At 37.2% G+C, this 18,906-nt stretch overlaps 1 protein-coding gene across 1 annotated transcript in view; it reads right to left on the bottom strand.

Moving 5' to 3' along the window:
* Positions 1-1,301: 1,301 nt before the first annotated feature.
* The window catches only part of LOC117290356 (palmitoyltransferase ZDHHC5-like), a 73,703-nt gene continuing 56,098 nt past the window's right edge, over positions 1,302-18,906 (bottom strand). The window contains exons 5-8 of the mRNA XM_033771705.1: positions 14,202-14,304; positions 9,482-9,573; positions 3,354-3,492; positions 1,302-2,149 (exon numbers count right to left, since the gene is read on the bottom strand). Of these exons, the coding sequence (XP_033627596.1) occupies positions 1,484-2,149; positions 3,354-3,492; positions 9,482-9,573; positions 14,202-14,304 (1,000 nt within the window). The 3' untranslated portion in view covers positions 1,302-1,483. The remainder of the gene's footprint in view (positions 2,150-3,353; positions 3,493-9,481; positions 9,574-14,201; positions 14,305-18,906) is intronic.

Here is an 18,906-nt window from a genome sequence, read left to right as displayed (position 1 = left end):
GAAAATTTCAGCGGAGGAAGAAAACATTTTTGAAAAATGAACAATAACAAGAGGTATCAACACCATTATTATTATGGTCTACCAAACAAGCATAGTACTCTGCCATTGTAAAAAAGTCTATAACATTAATTGCGTTCAAACTCCTACTGCAGTGCTAGTATTGTTGAGACTAGCAAAGCTTTAAAGATTCTTTGTGCTGATGTTATTAAAATTACTGTATCCAATATCTGTTTTATTATATAAAGCAATTTTTTTTCTGCACACATTTATATATAGTTTTGTATTTCTCAAGGCTTATTTCAGCACTATTCTTTTTGCCAAGGGGATCCGGGAAAAAGACATACCTGGGGCCAGTCCTTGGTGTCCTTTCCTACACAAAATCAATGGGGGCATCGCTAAAAAAAACCAATGGGATAGCAAAGGGGTGTCCTCAGTTAACACCATTACACAAATGGGTGCTTGAGTGTGTGTGTGTTGCACCATGTTTAGCCTGCATTGGTTTTAATAGCATGTTGAGACGTATCAATTTGTTTTTAGGAAACAACTTCGAACAACAAACTTTTCTTTTGACATAAATGTCACCAACACTTTATTTACAATAGTTTTTTGTTAAGGTGTTAAATAGATTTACCAACTATTTTTTTTCCTGGTCACCAAGAATAAATTTAGGGAAAAATACACCAATCTTTTGTTTTCCCATCTCCAGCCTGAGGCAAAAACAAATAAAAATCACATTGCAAGTTGAAAGAACATAATTCCCGCATTAAAGAAAACATCTTTGTTTCACAAAAGTGTCATGATGTTGAATACCCATTACAGCAGTCTTTGTTTTCTATTTGTTGAACACAGAAACGATCAGTATCAATTAACTAATTGTTACAGAAACATTCAATTATTTAAACTACATTGAATGAACTAACAACCTCCAGATTCAAGGAAAACCATCGAAGTGTAGCCATTAAATAGGTTCACCACTAATCAAAACATCTAAATTGTCAAGGGTGTTCATAATAATAATAATAATAATAGTAATAATAGTAATAATAATAATAATAATAATAATAATAATAATAATAATAATAATAATAATAATAATAATAATAATAATAATAATAATAATAATAATAATAATAATAATAATAATAATAATAATAATAATAATAATAATAATAATAATAATAATAATAATAATAATAATAATAATAATAATAATAATAATAATAATAATAATAATAATAATAATAATAATAATAATAATAATAATAATAATAATAATAATAATAATAATAATAAGACTTGTAATGCGCACATATCCACCCTGCTGGGTGTTCAAGGCGCAGTACATGATGTACATGTACATGGATCCCAAATAACAATGAAGTAGCAACATTTCCCCCTTTTTATCATAGCTTTACATGTTTATCTCTACGATGTGTCACAGTTTAACAATGGTATGCAAAGTGTGTAAATGGAATAACAATAGTCATACTGATATTTCATATTTAGCAGGGGGTCGTTCCTCAGCAGCTTGAGCCAAACTTGTATAAATATTTCTTTCATTTTTGTCTTGGTCTTTGGTTCTGGGAAATTCACTTCTTGATGGTCCATGATTATGGTTTTTCTTTATAACTTCAACCTCTTCACTCATCTGTAGAGCAGTCAAAAATGAGATAGGACGCCGAATTCTTGGAGCATCATTTGAGTGGCCACTGCCATTAAGCATGTTGCTTCTGGATACATTATTCATATGATGCCTTGTAGATTTTCTAGTCTCAAAAATATCTGGTTCCATTGGGTAAACTGACCCATTTCCATTGGTATCATTCAATTTCCTTTCATTCACACCATGCAAGTCAGTTGGATGGTTTGATGTTCTTAATGATGAACTATTGACTAATTGTAAACTTTCGTGTGAGCTGGCTTCTTCCTTTTGTATATTTGGACTTTGGTGACTGTACTTGGCATGCCTATCAGAATGTGGCAAATCTTGTAGAAAATTGATGCTTGAGTTACTGAGTTGGGGTGGAGGTGGTGGAGGGTCTGCTTCACAATCATCTCCCTGACTTTCATTACTCAAACTTTGCACCTCCGATGAACTTTGAACCTTATGGTTGTTTTGTGAGTGTGTAAGTGTTGCTGCTGGCATTACCTGAAACAAAGAAAATTTGATGTCCGGATTTACAAACAAACAATCATACAAAATGAGGATCTCACCGAGTTAAGATAAGTATATTTTTAGCTACCTGTACAAAGTACAAGTATATTCTTTTGCTTGCCAAATGCCAGCTAAGTTTCTACTAACCAGCTTAATTTTAAAAGATTTATTAAAATAAAATAAAAACACCAGTAAGCCAGTGATATCATCCATTTCAAGTTAGTTTAGCAACATAAAAGGATTAATAATATAAATATACATGTATTATGTATTTACTGCTTTTTTCAAATTTATCTGTACTTTCATGTAGCTGTGTTTCTCATTCCCCCCAAAAAGCTGCAGAGAGCTCTTTCTTTGCTATCAGAATGACCCTGCACTGTTCTTTTGATATCCTGGGAAGAATGGGGGGAAAGCATATGTGGAAACATGTTCCCCAAATCTATGGTGGAGTGCCCACGCCTGTTGACAAACGGAATGGTAGAACCTTGAATTCGTTCACCACTCCCAAATATTGGAAACCAAGACATTTTGAATGATCTCTTGGGATGTGGTGACATGTAGGTAGGCATCCCTCAAGTCCAGGGATACTACACATGCTGGTACCCTAAGAGAATGGTACTGTGTGAAGTGACTCCATCTTGAATCTCTTTGGGTTTATAAACTTGTTGAGTGGCTGTAGATTTAGAATTGAGCACCACTCACCTGGAGACTTCTTCAGAGTTAGGAAAAATGTCCAACAGAAGCCTGTGCTGCATTGCTTGAGGGGAACCTGTCTGATAAGTCTGGGACTCTGATGAACAACAACCCCCCCCTACAACAGTCAAGTTTCTCTATCTCAAGAGTAACTTTCCATCCAAGTTTCATGACAAAATAGCTGATTGTAAGGTAAAGCAATGATGCAGAAAACATGTTATAACTCACCACTGTGACTTGGCATTTGACCTTTTGATCTCAAAAGCAATCCAAACTTTCCTTTCCTAAAGGGAGACCCCCCCCCCCCTCTCCCAACCAAGTTCCAAGTCCGCATGTCATTTCCAATTCACTTGCATCCGGAAACTAAACTATGTAGTCAGATGGAATGACAGACATACAGATGGACAGACAGAGAACATGTAGGCAATAACAATAGCCATTCAGCCTATAATGCTGTTTTGTTTTCAGAAATTTAATAAGCAATTTTTCAATGTGAAACACTTACTTTTGAATTGCTGTTCATGTTAGCACGAACTTCTTCATTTACATCTAGCTTCACATGGCTTTGTGACACAATGGTGTCACCTGTAGATGACATTATGTTCTCAACTAAACTTGATGCTAAACCTCTGTAGCCAACATATCTGTTAACACAGCAGAAAAACAGTTAATTATGAGCATTTAGATTTTATTTGTGAATTTCTGTTTTTTATTATCTTTTGAATTTGTTAAAGGAACACGTTGTCTTGGATCGGTCGAGTTGGTCTTTGAAAAGCATTCTGTAACCGTTTGTTATAAAATCATAATGGTTAGAGAGATGTTGTAAAAGTAGAATACAATGATCCACACAAACATGCCTCGAAATTGCATGGTTTTTGTTTTACCTCGTCGACTAACACGGTTGGCCATTTATGGGAGTCAAATTGTTGACTCCCATAAATGGCCGACCGTGTTAGTTCGCACAGTAAAAGGAAAACCACGCAATTTCGAGGCAAACTTGTGTGGATCATTGTATTCTACTTTTAAAACATCTTTCCAACCATATGCATTTTATAAAAAATGGTTACAAACCCTTTTTATAGACCAACTCGTCCGATCCAAGGCAACGCTTCCTTTAAATATCAAATTTATCGACTCTGAATTTATGGAGGTCAAAAACCGATGATGTCACAATGACATCCCTACAGCATGCGTGCCAACTATGTATTAAGTTTAAACAATGTATGAGCTTGGGAAGCGTGTATAAAGCTGTGTTCCTATTCAATTTTTTTTGGTTTAAGTACCATGACTTTTCTGTAGAATGACAAAACTAAATCCAATGGGGACGCAGGGTAAACTAACCTCCCCATCAACTTCCCGCTACCATAAAACTAACAGGCCAAAAGAGGTCACAGAAGGCTTTTCAAGCAGCAACGGACGGTAACATAGCAGGGCCGCTAAAAAGTCCAAGTGGAACAGCTCTGCACTGCAAACCTACAGTAACCACACTGTAAATTGCTATGCCAACGTCGCACAATATATATTCTGGATATATATCCAGGTGGGAACGCACAGTAGAAATACACCAACGCCAATCACGATAACTTTCCGTGTGAACGCGGCAAAAAAAAGTCCAATGAGAAACGGCTTTTGATAGCTTTAGGACAACATTTTACTGTTAAGAGACTCACAAAATGTAATGTTAAAGATACTGGTCACTATTGGTAATTGTCAAAGGCCAGTCTTCTCACTTGGTGAATCTCAACATATGCATAAAATAACAAACCTGTGAAAATTTGAGCCTCAATTGGTCATCAAAGTTGCGAGATAATAATGAAAGAAAAAACACACTTGTCACATGAAGTTGTGTGCGTTAAGTTGGTTGATTTCGAGACCTTGAATTCTAAATCTGTGGTCTCGAAAACAAATTCGTGGACAATTACTTCCTTCTCGAAAACTTTGTCACTTCAGAGGGAGCCGTTTCTCACAATGTTTCATACTATCAACCTCTCCCATTACTCGTTACCAAGTAATTTTTTGTGCTAATACTTATTTTGAGTAATTACCAATAGTGTCCACTGCCTTTAAATCAGGCTGCATGCATCTTCAATGGATACTATACACAGGCTTCATGAACTTTTAAACCGTATGGTCAACAGAGCGTAACAGCCACCCAAGTGCTTCTAATGTACATACAATAAATGTACATGTTTCTTGTGTTCCTTTTTGTGGTTTAAATGTGGTTTGCAATACTTAATTGGGGTCTAATATCTGATTTAAACCAGAATTAGTTAAAGTCAAATCGGTATATAATCTCTGTGCAAATGATGAAGCAGACTCGACCTACATGTACATGTGCAACCTGATACGATTAGGAGTAATTCTTGAGTATGAATTTATGAAATTTCCAACTTATGGTTTGAACAGAAAGTCAAGGTCACACAATGGTGTATTGTTTGTATAGTTTTTCTAGACCTTTCCAATGATGTGAACGTAGAGAAGGCCAGCTACGTATGAGTGAGATTTTTCACCTCCACCCCCCCCCCCAAAAAAAAAAAAGTGTTCAGGAAAAATATAGAAAAACAGCGTTTTTTTAATAGAACTTTGTTTGTGGACAAAAAGTGTTTCAAATGCATCAAAAACCTCTTCAGTATACTTCAAACTCACATGAGGTACACAGGAGATGTTGCTTGTTAATGTTGAGGTACGATTGTGTCAGATTATTTACCCCAATAACATAACTTTCCGGCTAAAATGATGTCAAAATTCCTCCACGCTTACAACTTCTGCCTGTTGTGTTGAGTCTACGCTAGTGGAGCGCATTTAACAGTTTGCTAAACGAATCGGGACAAACTGCTGCGCAACCTGTGAATTGTTGAATTGTCAGCTGGATCTGCTAAGGGAGCAAAAGCGTGTGCAATCTGCAAACTTGCGCTCTATTTGTATGGCAGCTTAAGTTGATGATTCTGAAAAAACTGCGTGCAATGTGAAGATTGTGCAAGTTTTGTAGATTGTGTTTTTTGTACACACGTGCGCGATATGGCAATGCATTGTCGATATCCAACCGGTTAGTTAAGCACGACGTCACAGAGATATCGGTGTGTTTTTTATTTTGTGTGTTTTTATTTTATTTCATTTTTGTTTTAAAAATAAGTTGGTGAAAGTCTGGCATGGACTACTACATGTCTCAACACTTAAAAGTCACAGTCGTTACATCATCCTTGACAGCATCATCATCTAAACATATTGAAGTAGATGCTCAATGCAACGATAAACATATTCTACTGATGATAGTTTATCGCCCTCCTGCGACAAAAATGAACACTTTTCTGTCGGAGTTCTCGGACCTTCTAGAAGGGTTCCTGACATCGTCCTCGGATCTCATAGTGATGGGTGACTTTAATATTCACATCGACCAATCTCAAGCTAAGGATACAGTCGCTTTCATGAATTTGCTAGAGTCTTGTAACCTGACCCAACATGTTTCATCTGCCCTGGACATCTGTTGAACCCTGTTGGACCTTGTGATAACCCACTCTTGTCAGAACAACATAAAATCCATTGATGTGTTTGACCCAGCCATTTCTGATCACTCACTTATCACCTGTAATCTTGATGTCAGAAAACCAACGATGGAATGAAAAACAATCATCTTTAGGAAATCAACAACATTGACACCAAACGTTTTGGTCTTGACATTTTGAAATCGCCTCTTTCAGAAATTGGAGATGAGTCTCTGCACCCGGATGTTCTCGCCAATGCCTACAGTAAACATTTCTCTGATCTTCTCGAGAAACATGCACCGTTGCAATCTAAAACATAAACACTCCGTCCAAATACATCTTGGTTTACGCCTTCAATCAACATCGAGAAACTGAAACGTAAAAAGTTGGAACAACGCTGACCAAGAGTCAACTAACCATCGACAAAGACATGTACAAGCTACAAAGAAACAAGGTGGTGAGGCTAATAAATGAGGCCAAATCACACAACTACCAGAACTTAATAGATGAAAACAGAGGTGATTGGCGTCAGATTTTCCGGGTGATTGATTCGCTTTTGCATTGGAAAGTTGCTACTGTATTACCCACACAAACAACTCCAGTGGAACTCGCTAACCGCTTAAGCCGCTTCTTTCAAGAGAAAATAAAGGTAATAAGGAGTGGGTGTGAAATCAGCGGTCAACCAAGGAATGCCGATGACCAAGCTTCTGAACTCCCGGTCGGTTGTGAACTCCGCTTAGAGACTGTTTCACAATCACACATTGAGATGATTATTCCTAAGTCCCCTCTGAAGTCTTCTCATCTAGACCCTCTACCAACTAGCCTTCTAAAGACATGCGTTTCGGAGATCGTGCCTATAGTGATGTCGATTGTCAACTCTTAAATTACGACAGGGGTTTTCCCGAATACATTAAAATCAGCAGCAGTCAAGCCAATTCCAAAGATGCACAACATGAAGGCTGAACAAGTCGAGCTGCTGGTTGATAAATTCAAGGCTGGCCTAAAGACAAATCTTTTTAAGCGTGCTTTTTTTAAACCACTAAGTGCAAGTACATATTTTTGTATCCTCTGTAGCAATTCTAGTATTTTCAACTAGGGTTAAATCTCTGTTTTGAATTATTTATTGTTGTGTACAAATTCTGCATTTTATATTACATATTTTCTTGGACTGTATGGAATTTAATAGGTTTTATTTTAATTGTTCAGCGCCCAGGAGCATGTTTACATGTTCATGGATAGGCGCTATATAAATTTCCATTCATAAATACCCAAGACAGTTTCGCTATTCCTATTGGTGGAGCGCGCGTCATGTGGGTGTGTAAAAACCTTTGTTTATGACCAGTAAAAAGTGTTGAAACATGGGTGTGACACGCGAGCTTGCACCTGTGCTTATAACAGGGATGCCAGTGGCTCTTTCCTTCAGAGCCTGAATTTTTTTTTTTTTTAAGAAAAAGGGGTCACTGCCCCCCCCCCCAGACCAAAAAAACTATAAAAAACATAACAGCATTTTTTAAACAAAACATAAAGAAAAGGAAAATTCTGACCCCCCCCTTGCAAAAAAGGCAGGCATAGTCTGATTTTAGTCTTGAGTTTTCCGTTTTTATACATCACAAATTTCAAACTGTAAACAAAAAAATCAAACAAAACTTGAGTTTTATTTTTCTTTTCATTTTTGGACGATCTCACCCTCTTATTTCTGCTTTTATATTACATTTTTTTTGTCAACCATGTCGATGGGTTCGCAATGTGAGGATCGGTTGTATAAAAAATTTCTTTTGCAATTAAATTTCTCGATTGGTGTCAGCAACGCACATTATTGGGAGGGTCCATTACCTTACCATCAACTCGCTTGGTGCCGCCAACTCGCCGTCAACTCCTCCAAAATCAATTTAAAATCCACATAATATGCATAAAACTATTCAGTATAAGCTAAAAGAGAATTTGAAAAGTTTTAGGCTACATTTCGATTGTAAGAATTTTGTTTTTTTGATTGAGAAAAAAATATCTCTAAGCTACAAAGCCGTCAGTCGCCATCTTGCTTTTTCACAGGCCTGTACAAAATGGACAACAGAGGGCGCTTTCCTGCATTTGGAATAGTCTTGCCTCAAGGCGTGAATGATTGGTACTGCATGTGTAGTATGTACTGCAATTTATGTTAGTTGATCGCTGAGGCCTTAGGTCAAGACTAGTTCATACCTGCCATCTTGGGAAGTGGTTGAGTTGATGAGTTGACAGCGAGTTGACGGCAGGTATTATGTTATACATTTTCTCTGGCCAAATGAATTACGGAGCGCCGGAAATTTGTTTTCAATAAAATATATTTCTCCGGCCAAATGAAATACGGAGCACCGAAACCTTTTCAAAACTCATATTTTCTCCGGCCAAATGAAAAACGGAACGCCGGAAATCGTTTTTAAATAAAATATATTTTCTCCGGCCAGATGAAATACAGAGTGCCGGAAATAAATCGGGGAAAATTTGAAAAAGCCGGAATTCCGGCAATAGCCGGAAAACTGGCATCCCTGATTATAAGACAGTTTCTTAATTCCTATTGGTGGAGAGCAACGGCTGAAACAGTTGTGCCACATCAGGTGATACGCGCGACACGCACAGCATTCCCTTAAAAGGAGTTGTTTACCTGAGGACGGCAGAGGGCCTTACTATTTCATAGCTGGAGGGGTGTTGTGTTGAAAGAAACCATTGACAAATTATAATTTTTACATTTATTTTACTTTTTAACCAAAAGCGTTGATGTTTTTCGACCGAAAAGGTATTTATGAATGGGAATCAAAGTGTGTTGAATCGGTTTTCAACTAGTGGTTTAAACCTGACGAAGCCTGGTTCCTGATAATTTATCTCGACTTTGTCTCAGTAAAATTATCAAGAACCAGGCATCGTTGGGTTTAAAGCAATAGTTGAAAACCTCTTCACCACACTTTGATTTCCTTATTAATATTGTTATTATTATGGTAAAATTGTTGGTTAATTTTTTATCATACATTTTATTTTCTATTTTTTCCTGTCTCGCCCAAATGCGTGAGAAAATGGTTGGAGACCCCTAATGCGCGTTAAGAACAATGTTCACATGCAAACTAGATTTCTCCATTCAACTATGAATTACACGTATTTCAAGTAAATTAGTACTTCTCACCTTGGTGATAAAGGAGCACAAAACACATTAATGCAGTTCATTCTACATCCAACATCAAATGGATTATGTCCACTACGAAACTTTCCAGTCACCTGTCAAATAAATCACAAATACCAAGGTTAATTCAGACTAGATAAAGTTGACGTTGCCAAATTAATTTTTAGAATGTATACTTACAATGTACCATGTTCTTAGTCTTTTTCAAAACTATTACTGCTAGTATAATTGAGACTAAATACAGAAAATTTACTTTCTGACTAGCTGCGACGTTTTGCCTACATGTAGTTATGGACCACAAGGCAAATCTGGTCTGCTGAAACTATGGCAAACTGCATTGAAGAAGAAATAGACCCTATGCACATGACATTATTTCAGTAGGGCGCCCTCACCAAGAGGTCAAAAGTTAATAAGCCAATATTGTGTGCCATGCGTACAAATATGTGTGTTTTGATTGTTTCGTCACCATTTTACCTCTAAGATGGTGGCTGGATGACGTCAATGCATAAGGTCTATATGCAGTCTATTTATACTGCAACATGCAGCAGCGCATGACCCATAACAGTTTGGTTTTCGATAGCCTTGATCAAGGCACTCCAACCAGCCACGACCGGCTTAATCCGACTCACAACCGAATTCCGCCAGCGCACCCCCAACCATGGAGCCCAACATAACACAAAAAGTGCAAGATAGTACATGTGCAGTGTATGTATACGGTGTACATGGTACATGTATGTACTGTGTGACTACTTTTTAAGCAGCGCCTTGATGGTTCTGTAAATGCCGAAATGTGGGGGCGCTCATTATGCTATTAATTACTAAAAACCCGTTCTCGTTGGTTGTTGTTTGGCCTAGCAACTCTCGCTGCGATGTCAAATCACAACATTTTGCAAACACTGCACATGTGCTCCTAGGTCGACGCGACATAAACAAGCAAATGTGGTAGCCTGTTGCAAAAAAATCCGGCAATGGCGGCGAGCAAGGGAGAAATCCCTACCCCCAGTAAAAAAAAGTTGTTTACTGTAAGTCGCTGGAAATCAATGGTGTAAAATTTGCAACAGTACATCGTAGCACAACTACAGAAGCTTTCAACATATTTCACAGTTAAAGAAACTGGCCACTATTGGTCTCAACATATGCATAAAATAACAAAACCTGTGAAAATTTGAGCTCCATTGGTCGTCGGAGTTTGGAGAAAATAATGAAAGAAAAAATATCCTTGTCACATGAAGTTGTGTGGTTTCAGATGCTTGATTTCGAGACTTAAAAATCTTATTCTGAGGTCCTGAATTCAAATTTGAGTGGAAAATTACTTCTTTCTATGTTATTTCAGAGGGAGCTGTTTCTCACAATGTTTTATACTATCAACAGCTCTCCATAACTTTTTACCAAGTAAGTTTTATGCTCATAACTATTTTGAGTAATTACCAATAGTGTCCACTGCCTTTAATCAGCAGGCTTGATTCTGTTTTGAGCACCAACATTCTACTTCCATGCATCAAGCATGAATGTCGAAATAGGAGGAAGACATTAGACCATGCATCAAGTGTGTGAAATGTGTTTGAGAAAGGTTAAAAGAGTATCCAGGAGTCATGGGTTTCAACGACCTGTTAAAAGTTGTTCGACGCCGTACTGAGCGCGACTTGTCCGGCACCAGTAGCCGTACCGACACACAATAGGCCAGAATTGAATCAAAGTGTGCCAAAATTATACTCCAACATATTTTTGATGAAAATTATATTTAAACATATTTATGATGGAAAGTTGGTTGTAAGGGGTTTACATATTTATGATGGAAAGTTGGTTGTAAGGGGTTTTCGAATACGTAGAATTCGACGTCATCATAGTCCAGAATCGTGTTTGGACGACAAGAGTTTAATAACTACTAATGTTAATTTTTTTTCCAGTTATAACACATGCACCAGTCATTACAGGTGTTTGAGTCATTTCTAATAAGGGTATACAACTTCAAAATTGAATAATTTCTAAAGTTGCAAAAAGTTGCAACCAAATTTGGTTTTAGACTGTTCCTGGAAAGAGTGAGAATCAAGCGGCAAGCGGCGGCATTTTTTATTTCCTATGTCTCTGATTAAAATGAATAAAAATTAGGAGGCATTTTATGGGATTTTCTCAGACCTTTCAAACAGAAATTACACCGATTATTAACTTAATTTTCATGAAATATAGAATATAAACAACCATTCATAAATACCTCAGACAGTTTCGCTATTCCTATTGGTGGAGAGCGCGTCACATGGGGGTGTTTAAACCTTTGATAATGACCAGTGTTTATGACCGGTTGTGAGCCGGACAGTTTCTTCATTCCTATTGGTCGAGATCAACGGCTGGAACATTTGTGCCACATGCGACACGCACAGCAATCTCCTTATAAGGAGTTGTTCAGGGCCTTACCATTTCATAGCTGGAGGGGCGTTGTGTTGAAAGAAATTATTGAACAATTATAATTTTTAGATTTGTTTTACTTTTTGACAAAAAGTGTTGATGTTTTTTAACCAAAAAGGTATTTATTAATGGGAATCAAAGTGTGTTGAATCAGTTTTCAACTAGTGGTTTAACCCTGCCGAGGCGTGGTTCTTGATAATTAACTTCGACTTCGTCTCGGTAAAATTATCAAGACCACACATTGATTCCCTTATTGATCGACACAATTTTTATGGCATTATCTTTTATAAGCCAGTCAGGGCAGCAATATAAAACACCCATTAAGTTCATCGGCTTTGCCACACTTTTTTACCATTTTGTGTCTAAATAAAGTCATAACCCATATTTGATAGAGATTTTTTCATGAATTCTTTTTTTTTAACATACCCCTGGACTATAAAAAAATTGAAGTATTGTTTTTTGTAACAATCACCAATTGCCTAGTTGGCGCAGTTTGACCTGGGGCCGATTTCACAAAGCAATAAAATTCATCTCAAGACAAATTTTCAGTATCACCATAGAGATTTGTATTGTGACATCACACTTTACTTAGCAACTACGATTGATTTGAAGTTACGATCAATTTGAGACCTTTGTGAAATCGGCCCCTGGCCCACTGTGCGTCAGCTCAGCAGAGCCCTTACATAGAACAGACACTACACTCCCGACCTACCTCTATACAGTGTACAGCGTATACTGTACCACACAGTCATGGATGTGGCATGATTGCTAGCAGTAATAGGTCATTCTCAATTGCGCCTGTGATTGGGCAATGTTTAGAATGAAACGCCCACATCAAACAAAATATAAAGAAACACATATGCTTTCAGTAACAAACTGGTCAAGGCTTTTGTTTGAGCCTGCGTACAAGGTTGAAAGACCTGATCGTACTCGCGACTTTGCTACATTGTTCTCGCTGTACATGTACTGTACAGTACATATACAGTGCGTTCGTTGTTCGTGAATGCACTGCATGCAGTTGTTGTCAAAACGCTTAGGGGGTTCTGTAAGTTGACCCCAGATCGTACAAGCGCAGAGTTTGCTGTTTGCTTGAAAACAGCTCATATACCAGGACTAACACTCTGAAAATCAAAGAATTTGTATACTTCGGACAAAGGACTTGAAATTAAGAATTTGGCAGTGGAATTATAAAACCATGGTGTTTGTGTCAGTTTTACTTTAGTCCTTTTCACACGAGTGCTCAGAACCAACGTCCTCGGTTCTGGGCGCCAACTGTCTGGCACCACGATCGTTTGCTATTTCACAACAAAGGTGTTTCACAGGACCAACCAAACCAACGACCCTTGTAATCGGCTTGCATTATGCATTACTTCGCTGGTATGCCGCGTGAAACCCTTAAACAGGCTGGCGGTGGCTCTCATCAGTACCAGAGGGCAACCAGTGATTTTTCCGTGTTGTTCCGAATATAGCTTGGGCCTGCTGTGCATAGAGTAAGGACAGAGTCATGTCGCTCTTTGATTAGGAACTGACATAGTTTTCTTTTCTTTTTTGCCAATAAATAATTTTTTTACTAACCATGGATCTTTCTGCCAGTATTTTTACAAACACACTGACTGTTCAATCGCAACCCAAAGAACCAAATTAGGAAACAAAGAGAAAGAAAAAAAAATGACTTGGAGTTACAATGATTTGATCGATAAAATGATCGAGCTGATCGATGTCACGGGGACTGAAGGCATGCAGAAAAAAAGATGGAGGGAATGGTTCAATACCACTAAATATGGAAGACTGTCTCAGAAAACCTTTAACCTCGGTAAACATGAACAGTGCCACGACAAATAGACGTACCGGCAAAACCGCAAACTTTATAACACATGACAATCCTAGGCACACGACGACATGATCTGCGCAGGTGTACTCCGAGAGCATAACCAGGGTCATTGGTCGAGTAGTTTCCATGTTCGATGAGTGCCATTATAACGCAGTTACGATTTTTAGTAGTAGGTTTCGATCGCGGTTATATTTAGTCAGGATCGTTGGCTATGTGATAACTAGGATTCAGAAAAGTTGCTTTTGCCATGTTATCCTAGTTGCAAAAAATCACAAAATATGTTGGATAAAAAGCTCTTGTGTGAAACAGGCTTTTGTCAAATGACTTGCAATGTTTGTTTTGCCCATGTTGTCCTACCGGCCCGGGTCGACGCACCGGTCCCGTTCGACCACCAGTGGGTGACCTCGGGGTGTAGTTCATTGTGTCAACAAGCTCATGATGTGATATACATGTACCAGCTTTTATAATAGAAACAAAGATGTATCTTACCTGTTCGTTAGTGGTCCTTCCTCTACAAACCAGTGATATGTGAAATATAACAAGAATCAGGACAGGAAATGCAGCTAAAACAATAACGCCAAGAATCACAAGTCTTTTCATTCTAACTTAAGGAAGCTTACATGTAACATACTTGTACACAAAACATGCTTGCATACATATTCTTTGTATATAGTTTTAGACACTTTTCGATAAATGGTCTCAGTAGCACATAACATATTAAGATCATAAATACAGTTTTTACAACTAATTTAGTTTTCTACAAAGTTACACTAAATTCAAGTAAAATATTTCACAGGTTGTATAAAGCGAGCAGTGTAAATGCATTTTCCAGACTTCCAAGATAAAGTTCTGAGATGATGGTATAACTAGACTATCATTTGGGGAGCACACGGCAGCAAAGAAATAGTTTGCCGGACTTTTTTGATCTATCAAACCATTCGTTACATGCATTTTAAAAATCTCATTTGGGGGAGGCAAAAGTTCTACCATCTACCATGTCAAAAACTGCCAAACTACCAAAAACCTTATTCTATTTAACTCCTCAGCTCCAAAATCTGCTGACTTGGCCAAAAAGCTGATGACAGTTAATATTACAAGTTACATAACAACTTAAAGGCAGTGGACACTATTGGTAATTACTCAAAATAATTATTAGCATAAAACCTTTCTTGGTGATGTGTAATGGGGAGAGGTTGATGGTATACAAAACATTGTGAGAAACGGCTCCCTCTGAAGTGCCATAGTTTCCGAGAAAGAAGTAATTTTCCACGAATTTGATTTTGAGTTCTCGGATTTAGAACTTGAGGTCTCGAAATCAACCATCTAAACGCACACAACAAGGGTGTTTTTTTTCTTTCATTATTATCTCGCAACTTCGATGACCGATTGAGCTCAAATTTTCACAGGTTAGTTATCTTACAAAAGATATGCATATGTTGACATACAGCAACTGTAAAGGCTAGTTTTTGACAGTTACCAATAGTGTCCACTGCCTTTAACCAGTTCACTTCACACAACAGGTAAAAACACCATATTTTTCTGGATATAGACTATGGCAGATGTTTTTGTCATGCCTCGATTGACTTTGTAGCACCCTCAATTTTGTTGCTGTAAAGCGGACAGCTGACATTAACATCCACCCAAATATTCCATGCACAAGCATGCAGCTACCGTGGTACGCTTTGTTGCAACCATACAAAGAGACACCCACATTACTGAAATTCATGCTCATAATTCATCCCTGATTCCATACCTCTTTCCATTTGTTATGTACATGTAATGTGGCATACAAGAATGGACACACTGCCATAATTCTGTATCATTGTATGTGGCTCATTGAGAGAAAAGAGCATTAGAGATTCTGTGTTGCAATTGCAGATTATTGGCCATGATTTATTGTTGAGGTTAAGGGTTTAAAGGTAATTGCAAGACAACATGCTTTCAGATTTTCTAACAAGTAAACATTAAAGCTGGTGCTAAATATGAGAACCTTTGTCTTTCTTTGTCAAGGCAGTGTAACATTGTGGCAACGATGATTTCAAAGACAAATGTTTACTCCAGAAGCTCCAAAACGTTCCACCAAAAAAATACCTCGGAGGGCTAGGACAAATGTGACCCGCTCTGTCGTAATGAGGAATATCGAGTAAATTTCATTTTTGCGTTTATCATCTTAATCACAACAAGCAAATCTTAACATTTGAAATGAAATCAAAATCAAGATCATACGACCTTCCTGTCCGACATAATGTGGGATTTTCGATGATCTTGACGCTTAATTTTACAACCCGTTTCGAAAAACATAAACACCAGAAAAATTAATTTTTAAAAACGCGACGTCTCACACACACTCATTAAAATAATATTTTTTTACGAAATGAAAACATTGGTTTTTACCCCCGGCGTAGTCGGACCAACAGTAGGACCAAAATGTACAAACAACCCAATGATAAGTTTAATTATAATGTGTAGACAATTTCAACAATAAATTTGACAATTTTTACCTGAAATATTAGAGCGATTTGCGTTGTTATTTCCAACGTGGAAAATTACTTCTGTCTCGAAAACTACTCCACTTCAGAGGGAGCCGTTTCTCACAATGTTTTATACTCGTTACCAAGTAAGGTTTTGTGCTAATAATTATTTTGAGTAATTACCAATAGTGTCCACTGCCTTTAACTGATGTCATGAAATGATGATTTAATTGGTGACATTTCACCTGATCAATCCAATGAGTGTCGTGGCCTAGTTGATAAAAGCATCGAATTCAAGTTCTGGTGGTTAAGTAATCGAAATGTGGGTTTGAATCCCGGTCGGACAATTGTGTCCTTGAGCAAGATACTTTACTATTGCTTCTCTTCACCAAGGGGCATAAATGGGTACCTGTAAGGGAAGAGGTTGATATTGTGTAAGAAAAAGCATCCGGAACGCCACGGCAGCTCGGTCTGTATACTTAACTCCCCAGAGAGCTGAGACAGATAAAAGGGATGTCACTGCCCAGGCGAGATGAAGTTCATGGCTTTATGAACTCTCAAGAACGTTCATGATCAGTTCAGGAACATTCATCAACAGTTCATAAAATGTTCATCACAGCAGTTCATGAACCAACTTCATGAATGGTTCACCATTCAATTAATGAACATTTGGTGGACTTTTATGAACTTCATGATCAGTCCATGATTATTCATCAACAGTTCATAAAATGTTCATCACAGGAATTTTTGAACCAAGTTCATGAACTGTTTACCCATTCAAATAATGAACATTTAATGAACATATGAAAATAATCACACCCACTAAAACTGTACGGAACCTCGGCATTGTTTTTGACAATCTTATGTCTATGTCACCACGAATAACACCATTGTCAAGGTCGGTGTCATACCCTCTGCGTAACATTAAACGTATAAGAAGGTTTCTAGATGTTGACACATGTAGCAGTGTTACAATGTATAAGGTCTCTTGTTCTTTCCCGATTGGACTATGGCAATGCAATTTTACTTGGAGCAAACACAACTCAAATTAATAGACTTCAACATCTTCAGAATTGGGCTGTCAAACTCATATTTTGTGCATCTAAACATTATCATGCAACTCCTTTTCTCAAAAAGAGCACATTCAATTCAAAATATTGGTGCATGTGTATAAACCCTTAAATAGACTTGCACCAGCATACCTTGCATCTTGTTTTTCTTTTTACATTCAAACTAGGGCTGGGCTTCGCTCAGCATAGACAAAACGCGTCTTGCTGAAAATAAACCGAGCAGCAAATCTCTTCAATCCGCTGCATATAAATCATTTTCCTTAGCCGCTCCAGGACTGTGGAACCATCTTCCCATCACCATACGCACCTCCAATTCACTGCCTATTTTCAAGAAAGCACTTAAAAAACATCTTTTCCTTAATTTCTGTTTATTGCTCATTTGTTGTATTATTTGCATTGCTATTGTTTGTCTAAAGCGCTGTGGTCTAAATGAAATGGCGCTACATGTATATAAAAACTCATTGTATTGTATTGTATATTTATGCAGACACTTCTTGAATATGCAGTTCCAGCTTTGTATCCATTTAAATTTAATCACATTAATTTGCTTGAAAATGTTCAAGATAGATTTACCAGAGCTTGTTTTCTTTACACACGGGATGTAACTTACAAAGATCGCCTAACCATTCTTCAACTTCCCCCCATTGTTAACCGGTACAAATATCTTCTTCTCGTTTTTGATCTTAATGGCCAAAGGTAATGATATTGAGCCGGAACTGCTTCCAAACATCTACCCCCGCCATGTTGAAAATTATACTTTTAAGATTATATTTGCCCGAACTAACTCTTTTAATTATTCCGTTTTTAATTACAGTACTTTTCTTGTATTTGGAATACCTTGCCCTTCACTTTAAGAGAACAGGCTATTAACTCAGCTTGATATAAAGCCATCATGCCAAATCATTCAATCTCTTAGTTTTGGCCATTGTTTCTTTGTAACTCTGTGGATGAGTTTTCTTTGGGCGCAGTCAATTACTTACGTACATGTAGTTACGTAAATGTCAACGAAACTTCAACGAAACCTTGTGAGTGGTTGGCTGTGTTTGTGGAAGATTCATTTACAGAGTTGATCATTTACAAGCCTGATGAACTTCTTTCATGATGTTTTTCTTTGTAATTCTTAAATTTTTTAAATGCTTTCTTCTTGCCAAAGTTTTGATGGTTCATTTTTATTTCTAAAATATTACCCTTTTTGATTGCTTGTTTTTTGTCTTATTTTTATTCCTAAAGAGATTGCTCCTTATGATAGTGATTTGGTTCGCTTTTGGGCAATCCCTAGGCTTCTGTTTGCTTTTTGTTTGTTGATATGTCTCCAATTGTTTTCCTAATGTTTTTAAATCATAAATTTCTTGCTATTGTTGATGCTGTGTGTTTTTGATGTTTTTAAAGTCTGAACGAATAAATAAATAAATGAATAAATAACTTACACACTTTACATAATTCTGCAAAAACAACCCAAGGTCTCTTGGTTGATTTGATACTTATTTTCAAAGAGTTAAACTATTGTAATTTGGTATAGATTGTTGAAATGTTTTTTTTTACCTCTTTAGGTAATTTGTTTAAACAAACTTTGATTTATTGTTGTGGACAATCGACTCTGAGAACAAGAATAAAAATAAATAAATAAGTAGACATTTTGATTTTGTCTTAGAA

The sequence above is a fragment of the Asterias rubens genome, chromosome 5, assembly GCF_902459465.1.
Source record: "Asterias rubens chromosome 5, eAstRub1.3, whole genome shotgun sequence".
Lineage (NCBI taxonomy): Eukaryota > Metazoa > Echinodermata > Asteroidea > Forcipulatida > Asteriidae > Asterias > Asterias rubens.
Note: the sequence above shows the minus strand (reverse complement) of the source record. Positions and strands in the feature narration are given on the sequence as shown.